The sequence below is a fragment of the Chiloscyllium plagiosum genome, unplaced genomic scaffold (assembly GCF_037043375.1).
Source record: "Chiloscyllium plagiosum isolate Xiang-an unplaced genomic scaffold, Cpla_swu_hap1 HiC_scaffold_17, whole genome shotgun sequence".
NCBI lineage: Eukaryota > Metazoa > Chordata > Chondrichthyes > Orectolobiformes > Hemiscylliidae > Chiloscyllium > Chiloscyllium plagiosum.
The window spans coordinates 29,272,747-29,292,980 of NW_028270155.1; the positions used below are offsets into that span (position 1 = coordinate 29,272,747).

General features: G+C 41.4%; 1 protein-coding gene across 2 annotated transcripts in view; it reads left to right on the top strand.

The window, feature by feature from the left end:
• pmfbp1 (polyamine modulated factor 1 binding protein 1) overlaps window positions 1–20,234 on the top strand; it is a 791,959-nt gene that overhangs the window by 724,047 nt on the left and 47,678 nt on the right. For both annotated transcript variants that reach the window (XM_087995767.1, XM_087995768.1), the window contains 2 exons: window positions 552–645; window positions 970–1,040. In XM_087995767.1, the coding sequence (XP_087851893.1) occupies window positions 552–645; window positions 970–1,040 (165 nt within the window). The remainder of the gene's footprint in view (window positions 1–551; window positions 646–969; window positions 1,041–20,234) is intronic.

A 20,234-nucleotide genomic window follows, 5' to 3' on the forward strand; every position in this document is an offset into this window, starting at 1 on the left:
ACTTCACAAGGCAGCTCTGAACAGACTGACACTGCTGGACCTGGTGCACAACTGCATTTTAAATTCTGGAAGGTCTGGACATTGACAACCTGCTGTCATTGAGACAATGCAATGAGCAGGGCATGGTGCATAGGTAACAAAGTGAGTTAGAGAAATCTTGCTAGGCTTCATGGAAAGAAACACTCCACAGAACTTGCCAGCATTGACAATGTCAGGTTAAACTCAGCTCACAAAATTTATCGAGGATAACGTGTACTACTTTTGTGGCAAATTCAGCAGAGAGCTTCTTTTTATCTATGCTAGTGGATAGATTAAGGTTTTTCTCTTACAAGATCAATACATTACAAAAAAATATTATGACATAAAACCTGAGGTTTACAGAAGTGTTGTGGCACATTTTCTTACACCATCAAATTAATGACTACCAGATGGCTTTTTGGTTGAAATATTTTTCATTGTTAGTTATTGCATTTACATTCTATTATTCCTTTATCTTTGCTGCAGTAATGACCCTTTCTGTTATTGCTATTGTAATCTTTGTCACAACACAGCCATCTGCAGGAAATGAATGAACGACTACAGCATGAGAATAAGAAATTAAAAGTTGAAGTGGATGAGAAGAGAATAGCAAACGAGAGGCTAAAGGTAAGCCTCTTAATTCCTCAAAGGTACAACAAGCAGATGAATAAGTTGTAAACTTTATATGTTGGCTTGGTGTAGGCAAATCTGGTCCCAAAAGATATCATTAGAATGCATGTGTGATGTGTTATGTGTTATCGATATATTCTTGAAAATGTTCATAATCTGCGTTTGAAAATATTTTTTGCTCACCAAAGTTCTTTTATTAATATGGAATCAGGAAAGTTCTGAATGTAGACTTCCTCCATGGGCACTCTGAGTGCAGCACCTGGAAATGTCAGTGTCCATTTGCCCAGTTGTCAAACCATGTTAATTTGTATCTCTTTTCAGGCTTTGCACAGTCATCCAGGTGAGCACTCTAATGTCACACGTCAATTCCGGAGTCCATTTCAAGATGAAGAGTAAGTATTTATCCCTGAATATTAGCATATTTCATTTTCTTAAAGCTCAGCTATACATTGGGATCCAGCACAATTCACATGACCACTGACATTAAACTGCAAATGGGAACCCATTCTATTTAACAGTGAAGCACTTTAAAGTTATTTCTGAATTATAAACAGTTTACTAATGGCTCAGTGGGTTTGCATCATAAATAACAGCCATAAAGACCAGGTCAGCAATCTTTGCTGACTTAACACAAGTACAGTTGGCCTCAACAGCTCGAGGTTAGACAAGAGTTTTTTTTCTAATCACCATTAATTGATCCTTCAGAGAAGTGAATGTTGGTGTATGTGTTAACATCAGATGAGGGCAGAGTTGAGCTTGGCTGAGGTCATTAAATAGCTTGCTGACACTTTATCAAACATTGTGCTTGAGTAATGGGCACTTGGGCAAATGTACGTGAGAGCATTCATTACCTGTATAATGTCCATGTTGCAAAAAGATATTCCGTGATGAGAAATGGAGAAAAAGGAAGACAATGAGTGTGGCATGACTTAATCCAGCATTTTTGTGTCCTTCCCAGCTAAGTGCCATACCAGATGTTTGTTAGATGTTACTTGGACAATTCAGATTTGACTTGTTAGAATCAAATTCTAAAACTTGAAAATCTGGAAAACAATGTCATGATGTAGCATGTTCTGTTCATCTTGTAGGGTATAAGGAAATGTTTGTCTGGAATTCTGATTGTCCCATTGATTAAATACAGACCACAAAACACTACCTTTAAAAAAAAATCACTGAATCATGATATAAATATGCATTCAATACAAAATTATCGGTCATTTATCAATGAATAAGCCACAATCATCTCTAAAATAAGTTACTAGAAAATAAACTTCAAATTTCCCTAAATATCATGCTGTTTCCATATCTAGGAGAAAGTGAGGACTGCAGATGCTGGAGATCAGACCTGAAAATGTGTTGCTGGAAAAGTGCAGCAGGTCAGGCAGCATCCAAGGAGCAGGAGAATCGACGTTTTGGGCATGAGCCCTTCTTCAGGAATGAGGAAAGTGTGCCAAGCAGGTTAAGATAAAAGGTAGGGAGGAGGGACTTGGGGAGGGGCGTAGGAAATGCGATAGGTGGAAGGAGGTTAAGGTGAGGGTGATAGGCCGGAGTGGGGGTGGGGGCGGAGAGGTCAGGAAGAAGATTGCAGGTTAGGAAGGTGGTGCTGAGTTCGAGGGTTGGGACTGAGACAAGATGGGGGGAGGGGAAATGAGGAAATTGGAGAAATCTGAGTTCATCCTTTGTGGTTGGAGGATTCCTAGGCGGAAGATGAGGCGCTCTTCCTCCAGCCGTCGTGTTGCTATGGTCTGGTGATGGAGGAGTCCAAGGACCTGCATGTCCTTGGTGGAGTGGGAGGGGGAGTTGAGCCACGGGGTGGTTGGGTTGGTTGGTCCAGGCCAACATACCCCATCCTCCTGGACACCCCGTGCTGGCCTCTTACCTGCCCTTGATCTCTTCATAGCCAACTGCCCCCGTGACATTAACCGCCTCAACCTGTCCACCCCTCTCACCCACTCCAACCTCTCACCCTCGAAACGTGCAGCCCTTCACTCCCTCCGTTCCAACCCCAATCTCACTATCAAACCTGCAGACAAGGAAGGCGCGATGGTAGTTTGGCGCACTGACATTTACACCGCTGAGGCTAAACGCCAGCTCGCGGACACCTCATCCTATTGACCATGACCCCACCTCCCACCACCACACCATCATCTCCCAGACCATCCATAACCTCATCTCCTCAGGGGATCGCCCATCCACCGCCTCCAACCTCATAGTCCCACAACCCCGCACCGCCCGTTTCTACCTCCTGCCCAAAATCCACAAACCTGACTGCCCCAGCCGACCCATTGTCTCAGCCTGCTCCTGCCCCACCGAACTCATCTCTGCATACCTCGACACGGTCCTGTCCCCCTTAGTCCAAGAACTCCCCACCTACGTTCGGGACACCACCCACGCCCTCCACCTCCTCCATGAGTTTCGCTTCCTGGGTCCCCAGCGCCTTATCTTCACCATGGACATCCAGTCCCTGTACACCTCCATCCCCCATCACGAAGGACTCAAAGCCCTCCGCTTCTTCCTTTCCTGCCGTACCAACCACTGACACCCTCCTTCAACTGACTGAACTGGTCCTCGCCCTGGACAACTTTTCTTTCCAATCCTCCCACTTCCTCCAAACCAAAGTAGTAGCCATGGGCACCTGCATGGGCTCCAGCTATGCCTGCCTCTTCGTAGGATATGTGGAACTGTCCATCTTCCGCAGCTACACTGGCACCACACCCCCACATTTTCCTCCGCTACATCGATGACTGTATCGGCGCTACCTCGTGCTCCCACGAGGAGGTTGAACAGTTCATCCACTTTACTAACATCTTCCACCTCGACCTCAAATTTACCTGGACCATCTCAGACTCCTCCCTCCCCTTCCTAGACCTCTCCATTTCTATCTCGGGCAACCGAATCAACACGGACATTTACTACAAACCGACCGACTCACACAGCTACCTAGATTACACCTCCTCCCACCCTGCCCCCTGTAAAAATGCCATCCCATATTCCCAATTCCTTCGTCTCCGCCGCATCTGCTCCCAGGAGGACCAGTTCCAATACCGAACAACCCAGATGGTCTCCTTCTTCAAAGACCGCAATTACCCCCCAGACGTGATCGACGATGCTCTCCACCGCATCTCCTCCACTTCCCGCTCCTCCGCCCTTGAGCCCCACCCCTCCAATTGCCACTAGGACACAACCCCACTGGTCCTCACCTACCACCCCACCAACCTCCATATACATCGTATCATCCGTCGTCATTTCCTCCACCTCCAAATGGACCTTTCCTCCCCTCCCGTATCAGCGTTCCAAAAAGACCACTCCCTCTGTGACTCCTTCGTCAGATCCACAACCCCCACCAACCCAACCTCCACTCCCGGCACCTTCCCCTGCAACCACAAGAAATGCAAAACTTGCGCCCATACCTCCCCCCTTACTTCCCTCCAAGGCCCCAAGGGATCCTTCCATATCCACCACAAATTCACCTGCACCTCCACACACATCATTTACTGCATCCACTGCACCCGATGTGGCCTCCTCTATATTGGGGAGACAGGCTGCCTACTTGCGGAACGTTTCAGAGAACACCTCTGGGACACCCGGACCAACCAACCCAACCACCCCATGGCTCAACACTTCAACTCCCCCTCCCACTCCACCAAGGACATGCAGGTCCTTGGACTCCTCCATCGCCAGACCTTAGCAACACGACGGCTGGAGGAAGAGCGCCTCATCTTCCGCCTAGGAATCCTCCAACCACAAGGGATGAACTCAGATTTCTCCAGTTTCCTCATTTCCCCTCCCCCCACATTGTCTCAGTCCCAACCCTCGAACTCAGCACCACCTTCCTAACCTGCAATCTTCCTCCTGACCTCTCTGCCCCCACCCCCACTCCGGCCTATCACCCTCACCTTAACCTCCTTCCACCTATCGCATTTCCAATGCCCCTCCCCCAAGTCCCTCCTCCCTACCTTTTATCTTAGCCTGCTTGGCACACTTTCCTCATTCCTGAAGAAGGGCTCATGCCCGAAACGTCGATTCTCCTGCTCCTTGGATGCTGCCTGACCTGCTGCACTTTTCCAGCAACACATTTTCAGCTCTGTTTCCATATCTAGCCCACATAAAAACCTAAACAATTGTAAAAATAACTGTCAATAAGCATTTTGCCTTATTCTACCTCTTCAGTTCTATGACTGAAGGCAAGTCCGACTAACAGTGCCACAATCTACAGGGAAATAGACATACCCCAACAAGTTTTCATCCCCATCAGAAGAAGGGTCAAACTCCATGCTGTTGGCACTAATCTGATCCACACCATACAGCTGAGTTACTGTAGTAACGTACACTTTTTGCACGCATGTTATAGTCCAGAGCTATGTAGGCAATGGCTGTAGTTTTCCTTGTATCTTATGGCTGACTAGGAATCTGTTCCACACGCACTACCTGGTACTGGTATTGGTTGGAAGGATTTATAGATTGGTGATTGACCTGTGTGGCTGCTATACGAATGCACCTTCCTTTGCCGTCAAGTCCTAGAGTGAGACATGAAACCAGAGATTCTGACTTCAAAGAAGGAATGTTACCAAGTTCATCACAAGATCTCTAGGTCTGAGATACAGTAACCAAAAGTTGCACTCATGCAAGTGATTCCTCTTGCTTAGGGCTTGCTTTTACTCCATTTTGACAGCCACTTCAAAAGGTGAACCATATCAACAACAATAGAATATGGTCTGACATTAAATTAAAATCATTCTGTGATTGCATTAATAAAGTGGATTAGATTGGCTGGAATATTTAGTAGCAAATTATTGGAGTATTATTGAGTTGAAGGAACCACAAGCTGTAAATTTTAACTATCCAATGATCTGGACCTTCATTTAGAATGTCCAGTTGTTTAATTCACAGACCATCACCATAACACGTTGCTACAAAATGTGATGCGTTGTACTCTTATCAGAAAATGTAAACCCAGACAGATGAGAGATTATTCTTCTCCCCATTATCATGCTACTGTTTTACAAACTTTACGATGATATGTAATGGATCCATATGGCTTCATTAATTATTCACAGTCCCTATTTTTAACATTTCAGAAGATGTAATTTTCTACATTTGCATCTGCATTCCCTACACTACAACAGTGACAACACTTTAGAAGTACTTCATTTGTTGCAAGGCATCTTGTGATTGTGAAATCTACCACATAAATGCAAGTCTTGTTAATTCTTTCTTTTCTTTCAACTCATTCTGACCCAAGCTTTCTCTATCCTTTTCAGGCAAAGTAGTAGCTGAACTAGTAAATTGTGAGAACTGTTTTTTTTTCATTTTGAAAACATAGTCTGTTCAAGCAAATCTAATCAACTCCTATTCCTGTGTCTTCCAATTTGGTGCTAATTTTGTTGGGATATTGTATTGGCCAGTTACTTGGAATACTACAAATGTAATGACAGTGGATTTTGAATGTCAAAGCAGATAATGGCATGAGGTAGAACTATGTGTTAGTGCATGAGTGTAGAAACTGACCAAAGTCTTTGGATGATGTTACGAAGGTTCGTCAAGTGTTGAGGAAAAGGATGGATACTCAGAGACATTGAAGATGACTGTATGCAGATACAGGAAGATGAGCCATTTTTGGAGATTCTCTGGCTGATTGGATAGTTAATAATAAGCTCTGGTAAGGATAAAGTCAGAATAGAAAATGTGTTGCTGGAAAAGTGCAGCAGGTCAGGCAGCATCCAGGGAACAGGAGAATCGACATAAGCCCTTCTTCAGGAAACGTCGATTCTCCTGTTCCCTGGATGCTGCCTGACCTGCTGCGCTTTTCCAGCAACACATTTTCAGCTCTGATCTCCAGCATCTGCAGACCTCATTTTCTCCATAAAGTCAGAATACACTAGCAATACATTGAAAAAGGCAGCAGTGTGGTCAAATTGAAGGCTGCAGAGAAGTCAAAGAAGAATAATGCACCACAGCTAGAATTTATATAATTTGTGACTTTGAATAGGAAATTGTATTCCTTTAGCAGGTTGGAGAGCTGATTTGGGAGATTCAAGGAGCCATATACAAGACAGGTGGACATCGATTTTGAATACGTTAACCGTTCTGTGACTTTACAGGCAAGTAGGAGATGATGTGGCAGTTTTGACAGACAGAGGAACTGAGGTCGGGTTTTCTGAGGAGGAAACTGGTAACAGCGATTTTCAAAGAAACGGAAATGATACACAAGGCAAGGGGACCATTTACAAATCAACCAGCATTAAGGCCAGGGGGTGAATTTAGATGATCAGCCGTTGGACCAGTATTAAGAGTGTAATGAGGCAAACACTTTCCTTCAACATCCCTTACAATTTTATTTACTCTTCTTTGTTATCTCAAACCTTGCAACATTCCTTGACCAACCATCTATCCCCTGCAACAATCTCTGATCACCCACCCGTAGATGCATGAAAGTGATTTTTAAAAAGCTTGTAGTGACTTTGGAGAGAAATAGAGTTAGGATTTTCAAATCCTGAAACCTTAACTGTTTCTCTGCACAGATGCTGCCTGAGTTGATGGGTTTTTATTAGTTTTTTTTAATAGTAATTTCAGGCATTCAGTATCTGCAATATTTTGCTTTCATGAAGTTATCAGTTAAGGATGATGATTTTATTTTTCCTTTTCTCTTCTGCTATTGATAACTTCTTGCTTATCACTTCGCAGAGACGAGGAAATCCCAGTGTGGATAACATTTATTCAGTTCTGTATTAGCATTCTGGTACTCCATCTTGATTACCCACTGAACCAATTATTCAGAATTGCACAACCAACATAAGCTTCTTCATAATTTTTAAATTTTATAAAAGAAGCAAGTTTATGGCAAATAATTGTGGATGCTTATTTCTAACATAAAAATTTAATGTCATAATGAAGGAATTAAAGAAAGATGGAAGAAAACAGAATGAAAATGTTTTTATAACAGTGTACCTTTGACTTGTAACTATTTATGATCACATTTCAAAACATGAAATTAAGCTCTGTAATTCATTTTGCACTGTTATTTTATTTCTCAAAGTTGAGAAGGATAAGTCAAGAGATCGGCTGTTTCATTCAACAGCGAGACATTGCTTGGCTGTCTATTTTCTCTCTTGATCCTAATAGTTAAAAGTATTTGTGAAAGCGTTTACGTGAAACCTAATGTAGCTGTTTAATAAAGTGACAGGATTTGTCATTGATTGGTAATTACACCACAAAAAAATCAATTCAGCTGCTTCTTACTTAAAAGAAATCTACAGTTTTCCATTATCCAGCGTAAAGGAAAAAATTTAATGCATGACAGACAACCAAAAGGTCACACTCACTCCACAATCAAATGTTGATCAATGAAAAAATCCAATTAACCCTATCACCACTCATAACTATTTTGTTTCATATTTCATTTAAACCGCTTAGTGTACAGAGAGAGGAAGTTGTACAGGGATTTAACTCAAGCTGGTAAGCAAAAAAGGGTAATTTAGTCACAAAAGGTTATTACAGTTGACAGCAGGAGGGCGTAGGATAAATTTTCTACAGAATAAACCTTAATATATATATATATTTAACTTCTGTGCATTGATTTACAAATTTACTAAAATTTCAGCTGAATTATAACTACTGATTTCTGAAACAAAAACAGAATTAAATTTTATACTTGTTCTAAGCAAGAGAAATACTGAGCTCTAAATAATAATAATGACTTATGATTAATCATTGAGTTGTACACCATGGATGATACTATAAGTGTCCTAAAAAAAATACGAGCCATCAGATCTTGTCATTCATCACTTTCATTTCTGTGTTCATAGTTGTCATGCAGCAGCTAAACACGAAAATTATTCAAAATTATTTAAAAGGACTGATCAAATATTCACTTCTCCATGGTACCTCATGACAGGAAGAGCTATATTATTTTCCTTTTACCCATTTCAGCTTGTTCATGTTTTAAATTCGATGCTTCACCGTCAACAGATGCTGAAGTTTTACCCTTACATCAGATTACACAGCATGTACAAGTCATTTGATTCAAACAATCCATATTTCATCAACTCATTGGGCCTCATCAAAATTACTTGTAAGTGTTCAGGCAACAGTAAGATTATATAGGAGAGCTGGCTCAGATAGGTGTCAAGCATTCTTTAATGCCTTCCTTTACCTGAATGTCAACTGTTTCTGTCAGTTCTATCTTTCTCACCCTAGTCAATATTAGTGTCTATAAAAACACTAATTGGCTGGTTGTAGGACAGGAATGATTATTCCCATATTCGTACACTTTTTGTGACATAGTAATGCAATATCTTCCTGTACCTGGATATACGATGTGAGCTGGTTCCTTTCCAAAATATATAACTTCAGTTGTACATTTGGCTGTTATATTGATCCCACACCTTGCTTCTTCTGCCTCATACTGGGGAAGCGAAGGCCTAGTAGTATTATTTGCTAGACCATTAATTCAGAGACTCTGGTAACATGCTGGGGTCTCAGGTTCAAATCCTGCCTTGACAAATGGTAGCACATGAATTCAATACATTTCCAAAATTAGGAATATATTAGTTACCATAAAACCATTGGCAATTGTTGGAAAAACCCTTCTGGTTCACTAATGATTTTTAGGGGAGGAAGCTACCATCCTTACCTGATCTGGCCTACATGTGACTCCACAATAATTTGGTTAACATTTAACTGCCCTCTGGGCAATTAGGATTGGGTAATAAGTCCTAGCCTGGCCAGTGACACCCACCTGTGAATGAATAAATATAAATTATATGTGGACACACCACCAAAGAGGCTTCTATCTTGCATCTATCTTAAAGTAGTGTTACGATATAAACCTCTCTATTTTGACAGCGAATTGCATATATTGTAATTGCAAATTAGCACAATATTTTCTGTATGATGCCTTAAAGGTTATTCACCCAGGTACAACTGAGATTGCCAAAACATCAATGGTTAAAATAATTTACAATACATTCTGCTTCATTTTTATGAACACTGGTCAGGCCACATTGCCTGTGCTGTGACAAGTTAAACAAGTCTGCATTTGTTATTCACAGGGCTACCTCACACTCAGAAATTTGTCTCAGGTTTTTTTGTCTGCTCAAGCATCCATGATCCACAGATGTTGCGGAAATCATTGCAGATTGTTTCGTCTGAGAGACTTTTCTGTACATTAATCAATGTGTTAATGATTTTCTAGCACAGTGGCCAAAATCTGAATTATCTGTGTCAGGTCTTAGAGCATAGTGAGCTGTCTGTCCTGGATCTGTTGACCTTTTTCCAAACTTTTCACAGCTGAGAACTTAAAGTCTGAATCTTTTTGCCCACTGTTGCCAAATCAATTGAGTTTACTGCTGAGGTCTCTGTGTTAAATGCTGCTGTGACATCAGTAACCAGACTGTATTTCAGTTGACCTTTTCCCTGATCAGGGTATTCAGTCATTGGTCACACACATTGTTCCATAAGCATATTCACCACTGCCCTATTAACATCTCCGGTTTTACTAAATATCACTAAACCACTCTGACATGCAGCCTAACTTGGAATTGGTGCCAAAACTTTTCTCCTCCGCTATAGAGGAGCATGATACAGTGTGGGAAAGCTGCTCACACTTGCTTGTCAATCTAATAATTGTTGGCATAGGGCAGTGACTTAATTACTCATTTCTTCTGCTTCCACATGTGCAGTTTTAGGGAAATCATCACAAGTCATGCACAGTAGGTCTCTCACCATAAGGTTATATTGCCCCTAGGTGTTGCCAATTTCATTGTACATTAACATGTATTGATAGCTTCTCAGGAGTTATTGGGGGGAGGCAATTAGTATCCCAAAATGTGTACCACTGACATGGTTGGTATAGTTAAGTTAAGTTGCTCCCATAACAAATTATTCTGCAAAACATAAATAATTTCATGAGTTGCTTCAATATGAGTACCTCTAATCACAAGGTCTCATCCACTCAGGTTTTCCAGGGGTCAGTTTCAGCATTACTTTATCGACCATTACTTTATCGACAGCTCTGAATACCGCAGTCTGTTCTGTTCCTGCCTCTGCTTCCACACCATGTATGATTTACTCATCGCTAGCTTCTCCCACAAACTCTCTCTCTCCCTCTGTCTCTCTCCACCCTTCTCTCTCTCTCCAGTCACAACATCTCATCACCCTTCCTGTCTTAATTCATATGGAGTTAATCCAGTAGCTCTACTCAGACTTGCTTGATACCAAGCAGTAGATCTGTCCATTGCTGATCTATCTGCTAGATAGTGCTCTCTTTCAATTAATCTTTTAATTCATTCCCACAACCATGTCTGAGCTCTGTCAAGGATAAATTTTTTGTTTTATTCACAGCAACTTACAAAATTTCTTAATCAACTGTCCTGTAAAATGTGTTCCCTGATCCATATCCATCTGCAATGGTACTCGTCATCTAAGGGTTACCTCTTCTACCATTACTCAAGCAACAATTTGTAGCTCAACAGTCTCAGGTTGAAGAGGTTTTGACCCACTTTGTAAATTGATTAATAATGACCAAGCAATCAATCTTTCCCTGACTTGCTGCAACAGTTCAGTGAAATCTAACTGTAACTGTTCCTGTGGTCCCTTGGTCAGGGGAGGTGCAACGTGGACTTTGACTGGTCTTCCCAAGTTATGTTGGGCACATACCAGACATCGCTGTCAATGTTTTGCTATGTTTTTTCCCATTCCCTGTCATCACAATGTCTTTCCATTGATTACCAAATTGGTTAAGATCTGTTCACGTTTGGTGTGTTTTAACCTTTGTCACCACTTCCTATGATGGTAGTCTAGCAGTTTCCACTGATTCCTTAATTATTCATAGTGTAAATTCCCTCCTCCTGAGGTGACGTACCTCCTTAAACTCTTTACTACCTTATAGTTATCTACTAAGCCAAATATGTTTCTACTGACAGTGTGAGTGTTAGCTCACTGAGTGCAGTAATCTGTACCCAGTATTATGATTTATTTTCAAGATTCTGTTTCTTCTCTGCTCAGTCCTGAAGTTGTTGATAGTCACTATCTACCTGTGATGGTACTGCCCATCTACAGATCACCTCACTCAATAGCATTCTGTCACAAAAGTTTTGCTACTTCTTGATTACCTGCACTTCGGCATGAATGCTATAAATCCCAAATAAAACAGACTTTAAAAATCCTACAGTTCACTTTTTCTTACACTGTCTCCAATATGTGGATACTCCATACTATTCGTGTCACAGTTCCCAAAATTTACTTGTTCTAACCCAAACTTTATTCCATGTTTACCACTCTCAGCTGCACTCTCCTTTCACAAAACTCTATATAAATCCCAAAGTAATACATTCAATTGAATTACACCCTCACAAATCATTTAAGTTCTCAAAATAAAATATGTTTGCTGTTTGTAACTTCTCTTCTAAGGCATATAATTGGTACCATTTTATCTCATTTACAAGTCTTGAAAAATGTTTAAAGTCCAATAAAATTATAGAATCATAGAACCACACAACACAGAAAAGGCCCTTTGACCCATGATTTTGTACTCCCAAAGCTACACTAAATCTACACTAGTCCCACCTTGCAGAACTGGGCCCATAGTCTTGAATGTTATGAAATTTCAAGTGCTCATCCAAGACCTTTGAAAGGTTGCGAGGTTACCCACCTCAACTAACTCCGAGATTTCCAGAACCCCACCACCCTCTGGGTGAAAACATTTTCCTCAACTCCCTGCTAAACCTCCTGCCTTTACCTTAAAAGTATATTGCCTTGTTATTGTCCTAAGGGAAACAGTTCATTTCTGTTCACCCTTCATAATCTTATATACCTCTATCAGGGCCCACATCAACCTTCTCTGCTCCAAAGAAAACAACCTTAGCTTATTCATAACTAAAGTGCTCCACCCCAGGCCATATCCTGGTGAACCTCTTTGGTAGCCCTTCCGGTGTAATCCCATCCTTTCTACAGTGAGAGACCAGGACTTCACAAAGTACTCCAGCTGTGTCCTAACCAAAGTCCGATACAGCTCCAACACAATCTCCCTGCTATTATAATCTATGCCTCGACTGATAAAGACAGGTGTCCCTTATACTTTCTTAACTACCTCATTAACCTGCCCTGCCACCTTCAAGGATTTGTGGACAAACACCCCAGGATCCATCTGTTCTATTCTTACAATATTCTTGAAAGAGAAATCAACATTTCTATTTGATTGCAAGCATGGACATCTCTTGCATAAAAGCAAATTACAGCGGATGCTGGAATCTGCAACCAAAAGAGAAAATGCTGGAAAATCTCAGCAGGTCTGGCAGCATCTGTAAGGAGAGCAAAGAGCTGACGTTTTGAGTCTAACTGACCCTTTGTCAAAGCTTTGTCTGCTTTGACAAAGGGTCAGTCAGACTTGTAACGTCAGCTCTTTGCTCTCCTTACAGATGCTGCCAGACCTGCTGAGATTTTCCAGCATTTTCTCTTTTGACATCTCTTGCATGTTCATTCTTTGCACTTAGAATCTTATCTGCTTCTTCAAATGTAACTTTCTAAATTCCGTTAGACATTTCACTTCTCAAAATTAGTCCAAATTAAAACAATGGTGTCATTGGGCTAATAAATTTCCTTTAATTTTAAATTTCCTTTGTTAAGTTTGTTGTTTCCATAGAAACAACTTGTGTCTGTGAAGTTGTCTGTGCATTTGTTCATTTTTAAAATCTCTTGTCCTTCACAAGCATCCCCCCACCAACATAGGTTTCTTTCTTTTCATTTTTTTTAGCTGTTATGGTCACAGGTCTAAATTTTTCTCACGTGGCAGTGCAGTGAGATCCCACTTTCATACAAAGATTCGTCCTGCTCATTCGTAGCCAGACCCTCTAAGTTTTCCAATCAATTTCTTCCTCTTATCTGTAACAGGGGGTGGGGGTAACAGTGCCTGACAGTTCTTTTTTTAGACAATTGTACACTGGCATTTACTGGCCTGCACAGATGTAAATATAAAGTCATAGTAATAGTTGTCCCTTTTCATTCCTTTTCCTTCTTCTGGCCTAGTCACCTCTTTTCTGTTCCTCAAGAATTCTGCAATTAGTTCATGACCTTTTCCTGGTGCTCCACCATGAAAACTTAGTTTTTGAGTGCTGCAGACCCTACTCATTGTTTATGGTGCCCTGTGAGTCATATCCAAATTGATGGAGACATATTAAAGGTGCATGGTTGTGAGGCTTACAAGATTTTCAAGTGTGTCAGATTAGTGTGATTGGGATGTGGTACACTTAGCATTGTGTGTAAAACTAGTGGTGCTTTAAATAGATGACATTTAAAAATGCATTCACTTCACCTGATCATTCATCTGAAATCTTCAAACTTATGCAATGGTACAGACAGGTCCTTAGACACAGATAACTTAAATAGTTATCTGCTCCCAATCCCTTCACAGGGTATACCTGAAGAGCTTCTTGAACCCCTGTGGAGACATGAACTCTCTCCTTTCTACCTGTAGGACTAAGGCCTCTGACACCACACCCAAGAACCAGTGAGCTCTCTCTGTCTCTGGCTGGCTGCTCCATTGGTTCTTTTGTTCTTTCTCTGAAGTACTTTTGGTACAGTCTGCCAGCTGTAACTTGTGCTGACCATGTTAAGCACTGGGTACATGCTGCAATCATGCTGGTGAACAGGCAACACAAGGATTGAGTACTGTGTTCACCACATCAACCAGACATAAAATATTCATTATGCACATGTCTGATTACCAGCACTATCACAATTTACAGCCTACTGTATTCTGAATTTATCAAAAACATAGAAGGTTCTGAGGGAAGGTGAAAAAATAAGACAAGCAGGGAAGGATTATGAAAAACATAACTATAAACTAACAAGCGAATCCCAAAGTCTTCCACAAGCATATAAATCATTAATGTAGTGCCATCTGGACACCAAATTGGTGGATTTATACATGGAAGCAGGGGGCACCACTAAGATATTACATTAATTCTCAGGAAATTTGCCAGGAAAAAAACGATGCTATCCACTCCACGGAGAAAAATGAGCTGGCTTTGGAGTGGTTCCAAAAGAAGTTTACAAGAATGATCCCTGGGGCTTGTCATATGAGAGCAGTTGAAGATTCTGGGTCTGTACTTGATTGAGTTTAGAAGAGTGAGGGAGGAGTCTCATTGACACTACTGAGAGACCTGGATATAGTGGACGTGAAGAAGATGTTTCCATGGGTAGGAGAGACGAAGACCTGAGAGCATAGCTTCAGAGTGAAGGGACAACACTATAGAACTGAGAGGAGGAGGTATTTCTTCAGTCAGACAATGATGAATCTGTGAAACTCATTGCCACAGTGGGCTGTGGAAGCCAAGTCACTGAGTATATTTAAGGTAGAGATAGATTCTTGATTAGTAAGGGGATCAAAGGATTCAGGGAGAAAGCAGGAAAATGGGGTTGAGAAGCATATCAGCCATGTTGGTGGAGCACTCCTGACAAGTCGAAAGGCCTAATTCTGCTCCTATACTTTACAGTCTTTTCCTGATATAATGGCATAAACCTTGGTGTATTGGGCACAATTTCACAAGTTGTGGTTGTGGAACTTGAAAGTAATCTGTGAGAAGTTTAATGGAGAACTTCAAAAGGACTTATAGAAGATGCTGAAGTGGATAGGTATCTGACAGATGAAGTTCAATGTGGAGAAATGTGGGGTGATTTATTTTGCTTGGAAGAACATAGAGAGACAATGTACAATTAAAAATATAAATCTAAAGGAAGTGCAAGAGCAAAGAGTCCTGGTGGCACAGTGTCTCAGTGGTTGGCACTGCTGCCCCACAGCACCAGGGACCCGGGTTTGATTCCCACCTCGGATGACTGTCTATGTTGAGTTTGCACACTCTCCCCGTGTCTACGTGAGTTTCCCTGGGTGCTTTGGTCCCACAGTCCAAAGTTGTGCAGGTTGGGTGAATTGGCCACGCTAAATTGCCCATAGAGTTAGGTGCATTAGTCAGGGGTAAATATAGGGTAGGGGAATGGGTCTGGGTGGGTTACTCTTTCGAGGGTCGGTGTGGACTTGTTGGACCAAAGGGCCTGTAGGGAATCTTATCTAATGTGTGCATAAGTAATTTAAGGTCACAGGACAAGTTGGTAAGACAGTTCTTAAAGCATGCGGTATCCTATGCATTATTAAGGGGGACACAGAATGCAAGAGCAAGGAAATAATGTAGAATTTGTATAAGACATTAGTTTGCCCTCCCTGGAGTATTGACTCCAATTCCGGGAGAAACTGGCTCACCTTCTTTATTCAATCCACCCTCTCTGTCCTCCCTCCTGGATACCTTTCCCAACTTAAAGAGTTTATGCTTTAAAGGGAGTCAATTTAACCATATTTTCTTGAGCTAAAGAAAGAATGAGTTTGAGTTTCTAAAATGCAAGGATAAAGAAATGCAACACACATGTACACAGATTAGAAATGAAAACTGAACAAAAAGAATAACAGTTTAAAAAAGTAAGAATCTATTTTTGATTTATCCATGTGATGATGATGGTGTTATGTTGCACATTGGGTGATTCCGGGAACATTGACTCTGGCAGTTGGGCAGTTGTGTTGGAGCTTCTCGGTTCTGCAGATTCACTTGGAGGATTTGAAACAAACACAGAAAATATTTTATTTTGAAATAAAAGAATGTATTTTGAACTATTTGATTTCCTGGTCAATTGTGGCCTTTCAGTGGTGACTTGCTTCCATTAATAAGAGACAGAGAGAAAGACATTCTGTACTTTTACTTTTTAGCTGCAAGTGTCTACCAGATGTGCTTCAACTTAATTCTCATAACACAATCGAGTTAAGTTTTTTTTATTCATTTGTGGGATGTGGTCGTCACGAGCTGGACAGCATTTACTGCCTGTCCCTGGTTGCCCTTGAGAAGGTGGTGGTGAGCTGCCTTCTTAAACTGCTGCAGTCCACCTTCTATGGATTGACCCACAATGCCATTTGGAAGGGAATTCCAGGATTTTGACCCAGTGACAGTGAAGGAACGGTGATTTATTTCCAAGTCAGGATGGTGAGTGGCTTGGAAGGGAACTTGAAGATGGTGGTGTTCCCCTATATCTACTACCCCTGTCCTTCTAGATGGAAATGGTCGTGGGGTTGGAAGGTTCTGTCTGAGGACCTTTGGTGAATTTCTTCAGTGCATCTTATAGCTAGTAGCTGCTCCTGAGCATCAGTGATGGATGGACTGCTTTGTCCTGGATGGTGTCAAGCTCCTTGAGTGTTGTTGGGGCTGCACTAATCTAGGCAAATGGGGAGTATTCTGTCTCACTCCTGACTTGTACCTTGTAGATGGTGGACAGGCTTTGGGAGTCAAGAGGTGCATTACTCGCCACAGTATTCCTAGCCTCTTACCTGCTCTTGCTCTTGTAGCCAGTGTGTTTATGTGGTGAGTCCAGTTGAGTTTCTGGTCAATGGTAACCCCCAGGGTGTTGACAGTGGGGGATTCAATGATGGTAACACCATTGAATGTCAAGGGGCGATGGTTAGATTGTCTCTTATTGGTGATGGTCATAGTTTAACATTTGTGTGGTGCAAATGTTACTTGCTACTTGTCAGCACAAGCCTGGATATTGTCCAGATCTTATTGCATTTGAACATGGACTGCTTCAGAATCTGAGGAGTCGCAAATGGTAATGAATGTTGTGCAATCATCAGCAAGGATCCTCACTTCTGACCTTATGATGGAGGGAAGGTCATTGATGAAGCATCTGAAAATGGCTAGACCTAGGACACTATCCTGAGGAACTCCTGCAGAGTCACAGAGTGTCATTGAGTCCTACAGCATAGAGACAGGCCCTTTGGTGGTCCATGCCAACCAAAATGTTCATCAATGCTAACCCATTTTGCTGCATTTGGCCCATATTCTTCTAAACCTTTCCTATCCATGTATTTATCCAAATGCCATGTATTTGTCTGAATATCCTGAAGCTGAGATGACTGATCTCCAACAAGTATGACTATCTTCCTAAGTGTCAGGTATGACTCTAATCACCAGAGAATTTGCCCCCGGATTTCCATTGATTCCAGTTTTGCCGGGACTCCTTAATGCCACACCTGGTTGAATATAGTCTGATGTCAAGAGCTGTTCCTCCCACCTCACCTCCGGAATTCAGCTCTTTTGAACCAAGGCTGTAATGAGGTTCAGAGCTGAATGGTCCTGTGGAACTCAAACTGGACATCACTGAGCAGGTTATTACTGAGTAGGTGCTGCTTGATAGCACTGTTGATGACGTCTTCTATTACTTTATTGATGGTCGAGAATAGACTGATGGAGTGGTAATTGACGGGGCTGGATTTGTCCTGCTTTTTTATGCACAGGACATACTTGGGCAATTGTTAAGTAAATGCCAGTGTTGTAACTGTACTGGATCAGCTTAGCTAGGGGAGCAGCAAGTTCTGGAGTAAAGGTCTTCAGTACTAATGCCAGAATGTTGTCAGGGTCTGTAACTTTCTCAATTTCCAGTATCTCCAACCATTTCTTGATATCACGTGGAGTGAATCGATTTGGCTGACAACTGGTATTCATAATGCTGAGGATCACGAGAGTACCAGAGTAGCATGCTAAGAAAAGAACACCAGACTGGTTTATACACACCAAGTGTGCACTCCTGGCAGAGGAAAATGCAGATGTATCTCTTTGGAAATGCCAGAATGGAATAGGCTAGAGCTGGATTACTGAAGGCATGCTTGTTATCCACACCCTTCTCCCAGGGCCATTAAAGTCCCACATGGATGATTTTCCTCCACAGTAGGGGTGGGAATCCCTGGAGTCTGATCCCATGAACCGTTTTCAAATCATTCTCCTAGCTCCATTTCAACACAGACAGAGGGAAAATATGTAACCATGACTAGCTCTTCAGCTGATGCATTTTCATGCTGTGCGCCTCTGCAATATCTACAAAAACACTTCTACATTTAGCCCATTTAGCCTCGTGATACTTTTTTTTAATCCCGCAGAAAGTACAATTTCACTCAGCTAAATCATTTAAAAAGTACTGGCACTGAAAATCAAAGACTCATCTGCAATCTTGTTTATTTAGACGATGACTTAAAGACAAAAATGATTTTGGCCAGGGGTTGTTGGTTGGGAGTTTGTTTTACAGGAAAAATTAAGAATGAGAAAATAAAATCTAATTCAACAAATTGCCCCTGCAATCCTTAAAATATTTAGACAAGCCCTCATTTTGTTGGTTATTTTTCTTTGATCTTTGCTTATTTTAAACTGATTAATGACTTCCCTGCTTCCATTGTAGGGAAATGTGCAGCTGGCAGGCAGCATGCTGCAAAATGCTGACTCCTGCCATAGAAGTTTAGATCTGACCCAGCAGAGCATGCAGAAACCTGCAATTAAGGAATATCTGACCTGCTTTTACTATATTGTCTTATTATTTTAAATTAAGAGCTGTGAATTTGCTATTGTCCCACTAGAGATGGCCGGAAACATCAGAAGCGTGCTCGTGAGTGTGGATTCAATCCTTTGTTCCGTAATTAATGCAGTTTTATTAACTGTCATTATAATCCTCGGATCTGTGAAACTAATGCAACAGAGTATTTCATCTCATCTGAATTAAGCTCCTTTGAAGTAAAAATCAAGGCAATTTTCTTGGTCAGAAATCCACACCTGCTTTGACAAATTACCATATTTTAATAGAAATGTGTAGATTTTACAATAAAGAGAAAGCTGCGCTGTCCCCAGATGTTTGATTTAAAGAGTTGTCCTCATTAATTTTTAGTCCATACAGATGGGGCTCTTATCGATTGAATGCTCTATTTATTTGGGATTAAAATGAAATATTTATTTGATATGCATATTGAGGCATGATTTTTTTTGTGTTAGTTTTTTTTGTCTTTGTAAATGTCAGCTAACCAATAATGACATTGACTGTTTATCTGCTCCTAACTGCAATGTTAGGAAACTTGAAGAGCTTCTTTGGATATTAGGTTTACAGTGATGATCAAATGGAAGCTTAATGCTGCATGGCAAAAGTGCTTTGCTTTTATGTTGAACCATGTTAAATTGCTAAATACTTTGGCCTGGTCACAGTTTCATATTCCTGTGAAACATTTTATGGATTTCTGTAAGACTTAAACCACAGTAAAATTCATATCTGATTCATAAAATGAAATCTCTATCTTAATCAAAGCCAATTTCTACTGTAGCCATATCCCCAAAATATTAATTGCAACTCATATCCAAGCCAGCATTTGGAAAGGCTTAGCAAAAGAAAGAGCAAAAATAGCTTTTTTTCCTTTTGCCTTTGCTGTGCACCTTTTCCAGGTTCAGAAAACTTGTTGATGTATATGAATTTGAGGTGAAACTTGTAATCCCAATGTCCAAAGCATTGGTGGGATAAGGTCCGCTGTTAGGAGAAAGTGAGGACTGCAGATGCTGGAGTTCAGAGCTGAAAATGTGTTGCTGGAAAAGCGCAGCAGGTCAGGCAGCATCCAAGGAGCAGGAGAATCGACGTTTCAGGCATGAGCCTGAAGAAGGGTTCATGCCCGAAACGTCGATTCTCCTGCTCCTTGGATGCTGCCTGACCTGCTGCGCTTTTCCAGCAACACATTTTCAAGGTCC